The sequence below is a fragment of the Mobula birostris genome, chromosome 20 (assembly GCF_030028105.1).
Source record: "Mobula birostris isolate sMobBir1 chromosome 20, sMobBir1.hap1, whole genome shotgun sequence".
NCBI classification, from domain to species: Eukaryota; Metazoa; Chordata; class Chondrichthyes; order Myliobatiformes; family Myliobatidae; genus Mobula; species Mobula birostris.
Window position 1 is genome coordinate 2,676,586 of NC_092389.1, and position 14,231 is coordinate 2,690,816.

The 14,231-nt window shown below is 42.2% G+C and overlaps 1 protein-coding gene across 1 annotated transcript in view; it reads right to left on the reverse strand.

Moving 5' to 3' along the window:
* LOC140212736 (NF-kappa-B inhibitor delta-like) overlaps nucleotides 1–14,231 on the reverse strand; it is a 184,646-nt gene that overhangs the window by 97,677 nt on the left and 72,738 nt on the right. The window contains exon 2 of the mRNA XM_072283872.1: nucleotides 10,596–10,717. Coding sequence (XP_072139973.1) covers nucleotides 10,596–10,717 — 122 coding nt within the window. The remainder of the gene's footprint in view (nucleotides 1–10,595; nucleotides 10,718–14,231) is intronic.

Sequence of the window (14,231 nt, forward strand, 5' to 3'; positions counted from 1 at the left end):
GCATTTCGGATTGATTGGCAAGGAGAAATTAAGGTAAGGGAGGGGCAAACAGAGCGGCCATTGTTCAAATGGGCAGAGTTAAAGTGGGATTTTGAGGCTTCAGCAAGGAAAAGGCTTTAGTCAGTGAAAGCGATAAACTGTGGGTAGAGCTTCCCCTCCTCCACAGTTTATTTATTGTTTTTCCTTCTTTATATTTGCTCAGGTAGTAAAGCAGAGATGCCAGACAGGTTAGTGGAATGCTCCTCTTGCAGGATATGGGAAGGCAGCAAGACCTTCAGTGTCATTGATGGCTACACCCGTGAGAAGTGCATCCAGCTGCAGCTTCTAACACTCCATATTAAGGAGTTGGAGTTGGAACTGGATAAACTCCAGGTCATTCAGGAGGCTGAGGGTGTGATAGATAGGACATACAGAGAGGTAGTTACACCCAAGGTGTAGGACGCAGGAAACTAGGTGACAATCAGGAAGGGGAAAGGGGTTAAGGAGCCAGTGTATTGTACCCCTGTGGCCATCCACCTCAACAACAGGTATATCACTTTGGATACTGTCGGTGAGGGGTGGATGATTGAACAGAGGGAAGTCACAGTAGTTGGGTCTCTGGCACTGAGTCTGCCTCTGAAACTCAGAAGAGAAGGAGGAAGAAGGGGTATGCTGTTTCAGTTTTAGGGGAACAGAAAGGAGGTTCTATGGGCAAGAATGAGATTCCTGTAGTGTAGTGTAGCAAAATTTTCTGATGACACTAAACTGAGTGGAAAATCAAATTGTACAGAGGATGTGGAGAGTCTGCAGAGGGATATAGATAGGTTAAGTGAGTGGGCCAAGGTCTGGCAGATGGAATACAACGTTGGTAAATGCAAGATCATCCACTTTGGAAGGAATAATAGATTAGCAGATTATTATTTAAATGGTGAAAGATTGCAGCATGCTGTTGTGCAGAGGGACTTGGGAGTGCTTGTTCATGAATCACAAAAAGTTGGCTTGCAGGTACAACAGGTTATTAAGAAGGCAAATGGAATGTTGGCCTTCATTGCTAGAGGGACTGAATTCAAGAGCAGGGAGGTCATGCTGCAACTATACAGGGTACTGGTGAGGCCACACCTGGAGTACTGTGTGCAGTTCTGGTCTCCATACTTGAGGAAGGATATACTGGCTTTGGAGACAGTGCAGAGAAAGTTCACCAGGTTGATCCCAGGGATGAAGGGGTTAACCTATGAGGAAGATTGAGTCGCCTGGGACTGTACTCTCTAGAGTTCAGAAGAATGAGAGGGGATCTTATAGAAACATACAAAATTTTGAAAGGGATAGATCAGATAGAAGTAGGAAAGTTGTTTCCATTGGTAGGTGAGACTAGAACTAGGGGACATTGCCTCAAGATTCAGGGGAGAAGATTTAGTACAGAGATGAGGAGAAACTGTTTTTCCCAGAGAGTGTTGAATCTGTAGAATTCTCTGCCCAGGGAAACAGTTGAGGCTTCTTCACTAAATATATTTAAGATACAGTTAGATAGATTTTTACATAGTAAGGGAATTAAGAGTTATGGAGAAAAGGCAGGTAGATGGAGCTGAGTTTACGGACAGATCAGCCATGATCTTATTAAATGGCAGGGCAGGCTCGATGGGCCGGATGGCCTACTCCTGCTCCTATTTCTTATGTTCTTATGTTCTTATGTATGTTGCCTCTGGATGTCAGGGCCAGGGACATCTCGGATTGAGTCCTCAGCATTCTTAAGTGGGAGGGTGAGCAGCCAAAGGTCGCGGTTCATGTAGGTACCAATGATATAGGTAGGAAGAGTAACGAGGTTCTGCAAAATGGATTAAGGGAGATAGGTGTAGGATCTCCAGGGTTGAGATCACAGGATTGCTACCCATGCCATGTGCTAGTGAGGCCAGAAATAGGAAGATTATACAGTTTAATATGTGGCTAAGGAGATGGTGTAGGAGAGAGAGCTTAAGATTTTTGGATCATTGGTCTCTCTTCCAGGGAAGGTGGGACCTGTACAGAGAGACGGTTTGCACCTGACTGGAGGGGGACTACTATCCTAGTGGGAAGGTTTCCTAGTGCTGCATGGTTGGGTTTAAACTAGAGTTGCAGGGGGATGGGAACCGAGTGCCAGAACAGTTAGTGGAGAGGTTGTGGAGACAGATGTTGGTAAGACCTCAGACAAAGTCAGGAATCAAAAGGTTGAGCATGGTGTGACCAGTGTACATTTCAATGAAAGAAGTACCATAGGAAAGACAGAGGAGCTTAGTGCATGGATCAACACCTGGAATTATGATGTTGTAGCCATTAATGAGACTTGGTTGCAGGAGGGGCAGGACTGGCAACTCAATATTTCAGAGTTCCATTGCTTTAGACCTGACAGAGCGGGAGGGATTAAAGGGGGAGAGGTGGCATTACTAGTCAGGGAAAATGTCACAGCAGTGCTCAGTTAGGACAGACCAGTGAAGCATTTGGGGTGGGACTGAGAAATAAGAAAAGCATGACCACATTAATGGGGCCATATTAAACAGACAAGACCAAGGGATGTAGAGGAACAAATCTGTAAAGAGATCACAGACTGTTGAAACATAAGGTTGTTATAGTAGGTGATTCTAACTTTCCACATATTGACTGGGAATCCCATACTGTCAAATGACTAGATGGGATAGAGTTTGTCAAACCTGTTCAGGAAAGTTTCCTTCATTAGTATGTAGAAGTCCCAATGAGACAGTATGCCATACTTGACCTGATAATAGGGAATTATACTTTATTGTCACCAAACAATGGATACTAGAACGTACAATCATCACAGCGATATTTGATTCTGCGCTTCCCGCTCCCTGGATTACAAATCGATAGTAAATATTAAAAATTAAAATTATAAATCATAAATAGAAAATAGAAAAATGGAAAGCAAGGTAGTACAAAAAAACCAAGATGCAGGTCCGGATATTTGGAGGGTATGGCCCAGATCCGGGTCAGGATCTGTTCAGCAGTCTTATCACAGTTGGAAAGAAGCTGTTCCCAAACCTGGCCGTACGAGTCTTCAAGCTCCTGAGCCTTCTCCCGGAGGGAAGAGGGACGAAAAGTGTGCTGGCTGGGTGGCTCGTGTCCTTGATTATCCTGGCAGCACTGCTCCAACAGCGTGCGGTGTAAAGGGAGTCCAAGGACTGAAGATTGGTTTGTGTGATGTGCTGCACCGTGTTCACGATCTTCTGCAGCTTCTTTCAGTCTTGGACGGGACAACTTCCAAACCAGGTTGTGATGCACCCTAGAAGAATGCTTTCTACGGTGCATCTATAAAAATTAGTGAGGGTTTTAGGGGACAGGCCAAATTTCTTTAGTTTTCTCAGGAAGTAAAGGCGCTGGTCGGCCTTCTTGGTAGTGGACTCTGCTTGGTTGGACCAAGTCAGGTCATTTGTGATATTAACCCCGAGGAACTTAAAGCTTTTGACCTGTTCCACTTGCGCACCATCGATGTAAATTGGGTCATGTGGTCCGCTACTCCTTCTGAAGTCAACAACCAATTCCTTCGTCTTGCTGATGTTGAGGGATAGGTTATTGTCTTCGCACCATGTCACCAGGTTCTTAATTTCCTCTCTGTACTCAAACTCAACATTACCCGAGATACGGCCTACAATTGTTGTGTCATCAGCAAACTTATATATTGAGGTAAAGATAACAAATGTTGGGAACCTTGGTGTTCAAGAGATATTGAGGCCCTTGATCAGAGAAAAAAGGAGGTGCACAGCAGGTATAGGCAGGTAGGAACAAGTGAGGTGCTTATGGAGTACAAGAAATGCAAGAGAACACTTAAGTAAGAAATCAAGAGGGCTAAAAGAAGGCATGAGGTTGCCCGAGCAGATTAGGGGTATAGGCCTTACACAGTGAACGGTAGGGCACTGAGGAGTGTGGTAGAACAAAGGGATCTGGGAATACTGATCCATAATTCATTGAAAGTGGCATCACAGGGAGATAGAGTTGTTAAGAAAGATTTTGGCCTTCATAAATCAATGTATTGAGTACAAGAGATGTGATGTTATGGCAAAGTTGTATAAAACACTGGTGAGGCTGAATTTGGAGTATTGTGTGCAGGTTTGGTCTTCTGCCTACAGGAAGGATGTAATTAAGATTGAAAGAGTACAGAAAAAATTTACAAGGAGGTTGTCGGGTCTGAAGGACTTGAGTTATAAGGAAAGATTGAATAGGTTAGGACTTTATTCCTTGGAACGTAGAAGATTGAGTGGAGATTTGATAGAGGTGTACAGAATTATGAATGATATAAATAGGGTAAATGCAGGCAGGCTTTTTCCAATGAGGTTAGTGTACAAACAGAGGTCATGGGTTAAGGGAGAAAGGTGAAAAGTTTAAGAGGAACATGAGAGCAAGCTTCTTCACTCAGAGGGTCGTGAGAGTGTGGAACGAGCTGCCAGCGTATGTGGTGAATATGAGTGCAATTTATATGTTGAAGAGAAGTTTGGATGGATACATGGACGTTAGGGGTATAGAGGGCTAAGGTCACGGCGCAGGTCGATGGGAGCATTTTAAATGGTTCGGCATTGACTAGATGGTCTGAAGGCCTTGTTTCTCTGCTGCACTTTTTAATGACTCTGTGACTCTATAAGTGGAGCTGTTTAATCTTATGCATTCCAGAACCAGATAGCAATATGAATTTGCATTCCAGTAGGCACTCCCAGTGGTTCTGTAACTGGAACTAAATCATCCACAAACATCTTAGATTAAGTTGCCTCTTCTACTGATTTCTCTCTGTGTCTTCAGTGAGAAATTCTGCAGTATGAAATTTTATAAACTCCAAAAACTCATTCAAAAACCGGAGATACTTTGACATCTAAAGAACTGGATTTTAAACTTTGATCTTTATCATTCCATGTTGAATGTGCTTTGGGTACAGACTGCTGTGTAGTGTGTCAATACTCTGTTTGCTAAATTGCTAACTTATACCAGTGATCTATGATTAATGAGTGTGGCAGATCTGTTGAAATAGAATTTCCCTTCCTTGTTCTACAGGTCAATGCGTTCCATTGAACTACTGACCTGTAAACGTTAATTTTGCCAGCATCTATCTGTCAGAACACAAGAACGTACAGAGTAGAAGCAGGAGCTAGCAACTGGCACTTTGTACCTGCTTTACCATTCAAAAAGGTCACGGCTGTTCTTTACTTGGCCTCTTTTCCATTTTCTTGCCTGTTAACCATTACCCTTGGCCCTCCAAAATTCTGATAGCTGGCCTCTGGCCTCTTGCTCAGTCAACACTGCTTCTGCAGTCGAGAAAGTTAAGTACTGTATTTACATCCATTTGAAAGATGATATTCCTCTTCCTGCCTGCTTTAAATTGGCAACACCTACTGTAAAATTATACTCTCTTTTCCAGATTCCTCCATGACAGCAAATATCTTTTCACCCTGTTAAGTCTCTTCAGGATCAAATGTTTCAATAATATCACCTCTCATTCTTCTATACTAATGAATATGAGTCCAACATCCATGACCTTTCCTTATGCGTAAATACACACAGGTATTTATAAATTTTTGCACATTTTATTCCAGATCTGTACATTAATCTCTAACTTTATTTTAAATAAATCATTATTCTTTATAATTGTTGAATGTTGATGTTTTTATTGCATGTTACACCCTGACCAACACATCACAGCAAATTCCTAATACATGGCAATACACACTTAATGACCACCTTATTAGATACATCTGCTCATTAATGTAAATATTTAATCAGCCAATCATATGGCAGCAACTCAATGCATTAAAGCATGCAGATATGGTCAAGAAGTTCACTTGTTGTTCAGACCAAACATCAGAATGGGGAAGAAATGTGATCTAAGTGACTTTGATCGTGGAATGATTGTTGGTGCCAGACAGGGTGGTTTGAGTACCTCAGAAACTGCTGATCTCCTGAGATTTTCACACACAACAGTCTCTATGGAGTTTACAGAGAATGGTGTGAAAACACAAGAAAAAACATCCAGTGAGTGGCAGTTGTGTGGATGAAAACACCTTGTTAATGAGAGAGGTCAGAGGAGAATGGCCAGACTGGTTCAAGCTGACAGGAAGGTGACAGTAACTCAAATAATGTTGTAACACTGTTACAACAGTGGTGTGCAGAAGAGCTTCTCTGAATGCACAATATTTTGAACCTTGAAATGGGTGGGCTACGGCAGTAGAAGACCATGAACATACACTCAGTGGCCACTTTATTAAGTATAGGTACTTACTGTACCTAATAATGTGGCCACTGAGGGTACATGGCAAATAAAGTTGATCCTTGATCCTTAATCCTTATAAGCCATGCCGTTCATTCCACAAACTAGTGAAATGAGCCTCCTCTGAGCTGTATATTTTGACAGAATATCCCTTCTTAAACAAAGAAACCAAACATAAGGCAGTATATAGGTGTGACCTCAACAGTTGCAAAAGTTCTCCCACATCAGTGCTTCTTACCATTGCAATGAATGCCAACATTTCTGTCTCTAATTAGGTACTTTCTGAATTTACTTCCCTTCTGTGTCTCTCTGGTCAATGATTAAAAAAATGTGAGCAATGCAAAACTGTAGGATCTGAGTATCATTGGTAATGCCAGTATTTATTTTAAAATTTTTATCCAAAATTAACTTTATTCATAATAAAAATATGTACAAGAATAAACAGTGTAACACCTTCTCATTCTTATATTCATGAGCAATGTGTTAAGTAGTGTTAACATAGAACATAGAACACTCAGCACAGTACAGGTGATTTGGCCCATGATGTTGCGCCAACCCATTAATGTACTCCAAGATCAATCGAACTCTTTGTTCTGACATAGGCACCCATTGTCCTTTCATCCCTGTGCCAATTTAAGAGTCTCTTAAATGTCCCTAACGTACCTGCCCTGGCAGGGTGTTCCATGGGTAAAAATACTTGCCTCTAACATCCCCCCAAAGGTTCCTTCAATCACATTAAAATTATTCCCCTGCATGTTAAATTGCATGTTAAAAACAACAGCATTGCTGCCACTCATGTGGCCCCCTGCAGTAGTTCACTACTACAATAATTGAAGGGTTTTCTCACCCAGCCCGGTCCCTCTCTGTCCAGTAGTGGACACTGAAGTCCTTCCCCACTGAGACCTTGGAGTGACTGCTCTGAGCTTCAATGCGTCCCTCAGCACATACTCCTGCAGCCTGGGCTGTGACTTTCGGCAGCTTTCCTCCGAGCTCATCTCAATGTGTTGGCACACCAAGTTTCGGGCCAACCGAAGAGCGTCTTCCACTGAGTTGATGATGTTCCAGCAGCGCTTCATGTTCGTCTTTCAATGCCTGCATTTAATTTTCATCCCTAGCTGTGATTGAGAAGGTGGTGATGAACTTCCTTCTTGAACTGTGACAGTCCTCCCACGTTGTAGTTAGATCGGGAATTCCTGGGTTTAGACTCAGTGAGCGTGAAGGAAGAGGGATATAGCTCCAGGTTTGGTGAGGGTGGGGTGGGGTGGCTATATTCCAGTTTTCTTGATGCTTTTTTGTCTTCCTCCTTAATGGTTGAGATTGTGGTTTAGGAAGGCGCAGTCAGTGTAGTCTGGGTGAGAAAGTGCAATGCATTTTATAGATGGTACACCCTCCAGCTACTATGCTCCTGATTCGGAGGGAATGATAGGTGTTTGTTAGGTTTCCAGCCCAGCAGTAATACCACCTCTCCATATGTAATGTCACTGACATTAGTCATGAAATGTGCTGTTTTGTGCAGGCAGAACAAATGACTACAAATTACAATAAAAATAAATTGTGCAAAAATGCAATAGTGGGGTAGTGTTCATTGTGCCGCGACCTTTTTGAATGGCAGAGCACTGTATGTAGCTTGTGGAACAGCACCTGATTTTGTGCCTGGGTGGTTTATAATTCAATATATTGAACCCTGAATCCTCCAACAAGCTGCTATCCCTCTTTTCCTTTCTCCTTCATTCTAATCTACTCAGTTCCGCTCAACACCTCTTCTTTCCAAACACCACGCCCACCACAACTCCAGCTCTGTCCCCTTTCCCACCCAGTTAGTTTAGCTTTTCACACGCACTCTCACCCCACTGAGTTCCCTACTCTGTTCCTCCGCTGTTCCATCTTCCCACAATCTTTCCCTCACTTTGTTCGAATCCACATCTTCCTTCCTGTATCAAGTTCCACAATTTATAGCCCTTTGTTGCCTCCACCTCCTGGCCTCTGATGCTATTCCCATTCTTCACTGCCTCCACTTGATTCCATCTGCACATCAACCTTTCCTTGCAAAACATAGCAGCAGAATTCGGCCCATCATGTCTGCTCTGCCATTCCATCATGGCTGATTTATTATCCCTCTCGACCCCACTCTCCTGCCTTCTCCCTGTAATCTTCGATGCCCTGACTAATTAAGAGCCTATCAACTTCTGTTTTAAATATTGACTTGGCCTCCACAGCCATTCATGGCAATGATTTCCATAGATTCACCACTCTTTGGCTAAAGAAATTCCTCCACATCTCTGTTCTAAATGGACATCATTCTATTCTGAGGCTGTGCCCCCTGGTCCTTGTCTCCCCCACCATAGGAAACATCACCTCCATATCCTCTCTATCTAGGCCTTTCAATGTTTGGTAGGTTTCAATGAGATTTTCTTCTGCCAGCACATCTTTTCTTAAATAAGGAGCCTGCCCAAGTCTGCTCACAATACTCCAAGTGTGGTCTGACCAATGCATTATAAAGCCTCAATATAGATTAGATATCTCCCCACTACACTTCAAGTCCTAATGCAGGGTCTCAGCCCAAAATGATATATATTCCTTTGTCTCCACAACTATGGCCTGACCTGTCGAATTCCTCCAGCTGAGCAGCTAGGCAGCAGTTGTGGAGGCAAAGGAATAGTCTCCATTTTGGGCTGAGACCCTGTATTATTTTGCTTCACATTCCAGCATCTGCAGCCTCTTTGTCACCACTGTAGAGTTCTTTGATTCTGCACGATCTGGCTGCGAAGTGCCGCAAAGACTGGCTTGCAATTAAAGCACATTGCAGTCCTCTGGAGTGACTCTGCCTGGGGTTCAGGCTTGACAACGGAACCCAGCGGGAGAGTCTGGGCCCCTTCTCCACAGAAGTGATTTCAGGAGAGATGCGCCATCTAGTGGCCATACTGAGCAAATTTACCAGCATAGTCATGGAGCTCTACAGTGGAGAAACAGGTCCTTCAGCCCATCTAGTCACTGCCCAACTAGTCCCATCAACCCACACATGGGCCATAGCCTTCCAAACCCCTTCCATCCATGTATCTATCCAAACTTATCTCAAATGATGCAATCGAACCAGCAGGACTGCTGTGACTGAAAGACAGATAACACTGACATTTTATCAATATAAAGCCCCTTTAGGGAATAAAACAGCACTGAAACTGTAATCTTCTGGTTGTACTGTATTTGCCATGTTCTGCAATTCATAATGCTAGGACCGTGCCACAGAATCAAGGGTTGTTGTGTCACCACACTTTAGGAAGGATATAAAGTTCTAGAGTGGGTGTTGAAGGATGACAAGACTTTTTCCAGGGATGAAATATGAGGAGACATATGACATATGATGAGCAGTGTCATTGCTTAGAGCATCAATTGTCTTGGAAAGTACGTCGTGGAGATTATAATCAACTGTTGGCTTGGTAGAACTTGAACCTCTGGCTATAACCAGAGCTTGGACAAACTTGGGTTGTTTTCCCTGGAGTGGCAGAGACCGAGGAGACATCTGGTTGAGGTTAATAAGATTATGAGAGGCAGAGATAGAGTAGACAGCCGGTACCTGTTTCCCAGGGCTGAAATGTCAAATTCCAGAGGGCATGCATTTGAGGTGAGGGAGTGATTTCAAAGGAGATGTGAGGAGCAAGTTTTTTACGCAGGGAGTGGTGGATACCTGCAATGCACCGCAAGAGGAGCTGGTAGATGCAGATACAATAGAGACTTTTAAGAGATATTTAGATAGGCACATGGATGTGAGGAAAATGTAAAGATATGGACATTATGTAGGCAGAGGGGATTCATTTATTTGGCCATTTGATGACTAATTTAATTGGTTTGGCACAACATTGTGGGTTGAAGGGCCTTTTCCTGTGCTGTACTGTTCCATGTTTAAAGATATTCGCACATTTACCTGATAGCTAATGAGCAATGACAGAGTAACTTGTTATAAACTTGGGATAAAGTAAACAGGGAACATGTGGAACGCATTACAAGGGTGGCACAGTAGCGTAACGCTCTGTAGTACCAGCAATCAGAAGATCCAGGTTCAATTCCCGCCTGCTTTCTGTGAGCAGTTCGTCCGTCCTCCCCGTGACCGTGTGGGTTTCCTCCCGGAGCTCCGGTTTCCACCCACATCCCAAAGCCCAAAGTTGGTGAGCTGTGGGCTTGCCATGCTGGTGCTGGATGCAAGGTGATATTTGTGGGCTGCCCCCAGCACATCGTCGGTTTGTGTCGGTCACTGACGGAAACGATGCATTTCACTGTGTTTCAATGTACATGTGAGAGATAACACTAAACTGTGTTATCACTCAGAGTGACTGCTTAAATGCTGAAATCAAACTGAGAGCACAAATGAACAATGACTACTTACTGAGCTGCTCGAAGTTGTGTTAGTGTTCTCAACGTTCTTTCTCTTTCTTTTAAGCAGTTCTTTTACGGGATCTTTCACACGAACTCCTAAATAAGGCCGTTGTTGTGACTGATCAGGAGAAGCTGGAAAAGTGAGTGAATATTTTTAAATATCATGTCTCTGATAATCTCGTGATATCCAATCCATTCAGCAGATGGGCAGCAAATACTGAAACAGTGACAGTTATAACAAAAAGCCACACACACAAAATGCTGGAGGAACTCAACAGTCAGGCAGCACCTATGCAAATGAATAAACAGTTGACATTTTGGACTGAGACCCTTCATCAGGGCTGGTAAGGAAGAGGGAAGAAGCTGGAATAAGAAGGCAGGCTTTGTAATTAAGTTAGAATAAGATAAACAGTACTGGACTGGCCATTCAGCTCACAATATTGTGCTGATATTGATATAAATTTATGCTAAATTTTCTCTTCCTGCATATCATCCATACCTCTCTGTTCGCTTCACATCAGGTGTTCACACCCTGGAGTCCACAGACACCTCAGTTAGGGTAAGTGTCCGTGGTATAAAAAAGGTTGGGAACCCCACTTCAGATTTGTGTGTCTACCTAAAAACCTTTTAAACTGCCTGATTTCACTACTCCTCTTGGCAACTCTTTCTAGGCACCTACCACTCTCATGCCATTATTTAAACATTCTTCCCTAATCTTAAATGCATGTCCTGCGTTTGATATTTCTAACCCAGGGAAAAGATGTGGGACATAGTTCATTCATTTGTCACTTAGTATACCTGAACTGTGCGTGCAAAACCATAAGATACCTTTTGTCCTGCAGGATATTCCTTGACTGTTGGATCTCAATACAGCATCGAACTTCTTCATGTCCTGGGCTTTCCACATGCTCCCCATCAATTTCAAGAAATCAGTGCCTTCGTCACCAATTAATCTTGGTGCAAGAAGTTAACATTGGGACACTAAAGTATAAGTACATTTTTATTCTGATAATATCACTCAGATTTTCCTACTTAGGAAAAAGTCAGGTCCCACACTTGCATAAAGATTTTAAAAAAATTGAAGGATTAATTTTTTTGAATATTATTCCTGTCTTTTTATTTGCCTCTTTGAAACAAATCACATTATCCTCTTCATTCTGCATTTTGTTGGACTAGATGGTGTTAGAAATTCATTTTAGTTCCTCATCAATCCTCATACAGCTAAGCGGATAGGGAGACACACTGCTGTTTCTGTCAGTCACCAAGGCCTAAATGCATAATTGTGGATGAATTATTAACAGAGCAAATGTGCAGAGGGGCTTCTCTCTTGTGAAGGAACCTAGAACAAGGGGATCACTAGTTAGAATAAATAAGAAAGATGGTGAAGAGATGATTTTATTTCATTCAGAGAGATTCCATTGCCCTTTTAAACTCTCTTCCTCAAAGGGCAATGGAATTAGTGCTAGAATGTGTATTAAAGGTGGGAGGTGGAAAGTCAGTGGGAATGCAGAGCTGAACTTACAACTAAACCAAGCTTGACTTTACCAAGTGCTGGAGGAAGATTGAGAAGCCAAATCCTTGCTTAGCCACTGCCTCATTTTTTGTGTGGAAACATACTGCACATTTATTGTCTGCAGGAATAAATGGCAAGTACAGCTCCACACACAAAGATTAGGCAGTGACTAAGCAGTCAGGAACGTTTGTTGAGGTGTAATCTTCTCCTAAGTTGTAATTATTTCCTGCTTCTAATTGGTTCAATGGCCATGTTCAAAGTAAATGTATTATCAAAGTGCATATCTTTGATATGTCATACATATGTCATATCATACACATCACTGTGTACAACCTTGAGTTTCATTTTCTTGTGGGCATACTCAACAAAACAATAGAATAATAACTATAACACAATCAATGTAAGACCTGTCAACTAGGGTTTCAACCAGAGTGCAGAAGACAACAAGCTGCAAACACAAAAAGAAGAAACAGCAATAATAAATAAATAAGTAATAACTATGAAGAACATGCGATGAAGAGTCTTTGAAAGTGAGTCCATTGGTTGTGGGAACAGTTCTGCAGCCTACAAAACGTCACCGATGATCATCAGCACCATGTTGAAAAAAATGTGATACATGTGATAATTTGAGTGTCAAAGCTCTTCTTAGCTGATGGCTAGGCAAGAAGTCCAACCAGCGGAGGTTAGAGCAGTGAGATATTCTTGCTCACTATCTGAGGCAACTGTCATGAGAACTGAAATTTAACTTGATGTCTTCAAATTTGGAGACCACTGATCTTGATGTCATTATGAATAATCAAGGTTCTGGATGAGCCAGGGTGTCAAAGGTTATGCGGTAAAGGCAGGAGGATGGGGTTGAGAGGGAAAATAAGTCAGCTGTGGCAGAGCAGAGTCGGTGGGTCAGATGGGCTAATTCTGCTCCTATGCTTTATTGTTACTGTTACTGAATGTCCTGTGGCTGACTGAAAATACAGTGAGATTAATCCAAAGGACTGAGCATGAAGCCAAAGGAGAAAAAGCTAGACATATTCAGCAGGCAATGCAGTAAATGTGGAAAAAAGAATAACAGACGTTATAGTTATTGGCACAGACTAGACGGGCTGAATGGCCTTTCCAGTGCGCTAGTATTCTTTGATTCTATGACTCTATGACTGATTGTATTTTATTCCAGATTTCTGGTAGCTGTTAGCTTTTACCTTTCAATAAAGGAATCTGATATTTTGGTACTGAATGAACTGGCACAAATCCAAATTATTCCAAGGGATTATTACTACAGATGTACAAATATTGATTATAACTGAAACAATGAATTTTATTGGCAGTTACGGTACTCTTGGAATAATTTGTTTCACTGTTGAAGCTTTTAAAAATACAGAGAGCCAGCACATCCATCCTTCTGTTCTCTGAAGCTGCCATTTTGTTAAAAATGGAAATAATTGCATTTTTGTCTATAATAATCACATTCTGGCTTTCTTTAATGAAGTAGAGAATATTAACAATGCTATAAACACAAGAGACTCTGTAGATGCTGGAAATCTACAGTAACATTCACAAAATGCTGTAGGAACTCAGCAGGTCATCAGGACTGACGAAGGGTCTCAGTCCAAAATGTCAACTCTTTACTCCCCTCCGGAGATGCTGCCTGACTTTCTGAGTTCCTCCAGCATTTTGTGTGTGTTACATTAACGATGCTATGAATATCTTTCTGCTTAATATTAAGGTTTAGATTCCCATCCATGTTCATGTAAGTGTAAGTATACTAAGGTATTAAATATCTAAGAGCCTTTAAGAATTTCAAGATTTTGCAAAGCTGTTTACTATCACTGCAATGTATGCATTCTTGCGCAGTAGGAACCGGGGTGGCTAATAAGTGCATAGCAGGCTGCCACAAACAAAAATGAGATGCAATTATTGGCCAGGTCTGTAGAAACAACAACCCTGCAACTTTTTCTTCAACCTGTGCCTTTCACTCCAACCTGCAGGGGCAGGTTTGCTATTGAGAAGTTTTTGAAATGTTCCCCAGTACTAGTCTGGCATATCACAGTCGGTACAGTATTCCAGATTTTCGGTGCATAAGAGCAAAAGACCACATCATCAGTTCTTTTATGGTTGGCTCAGGTACACTAATCGGAC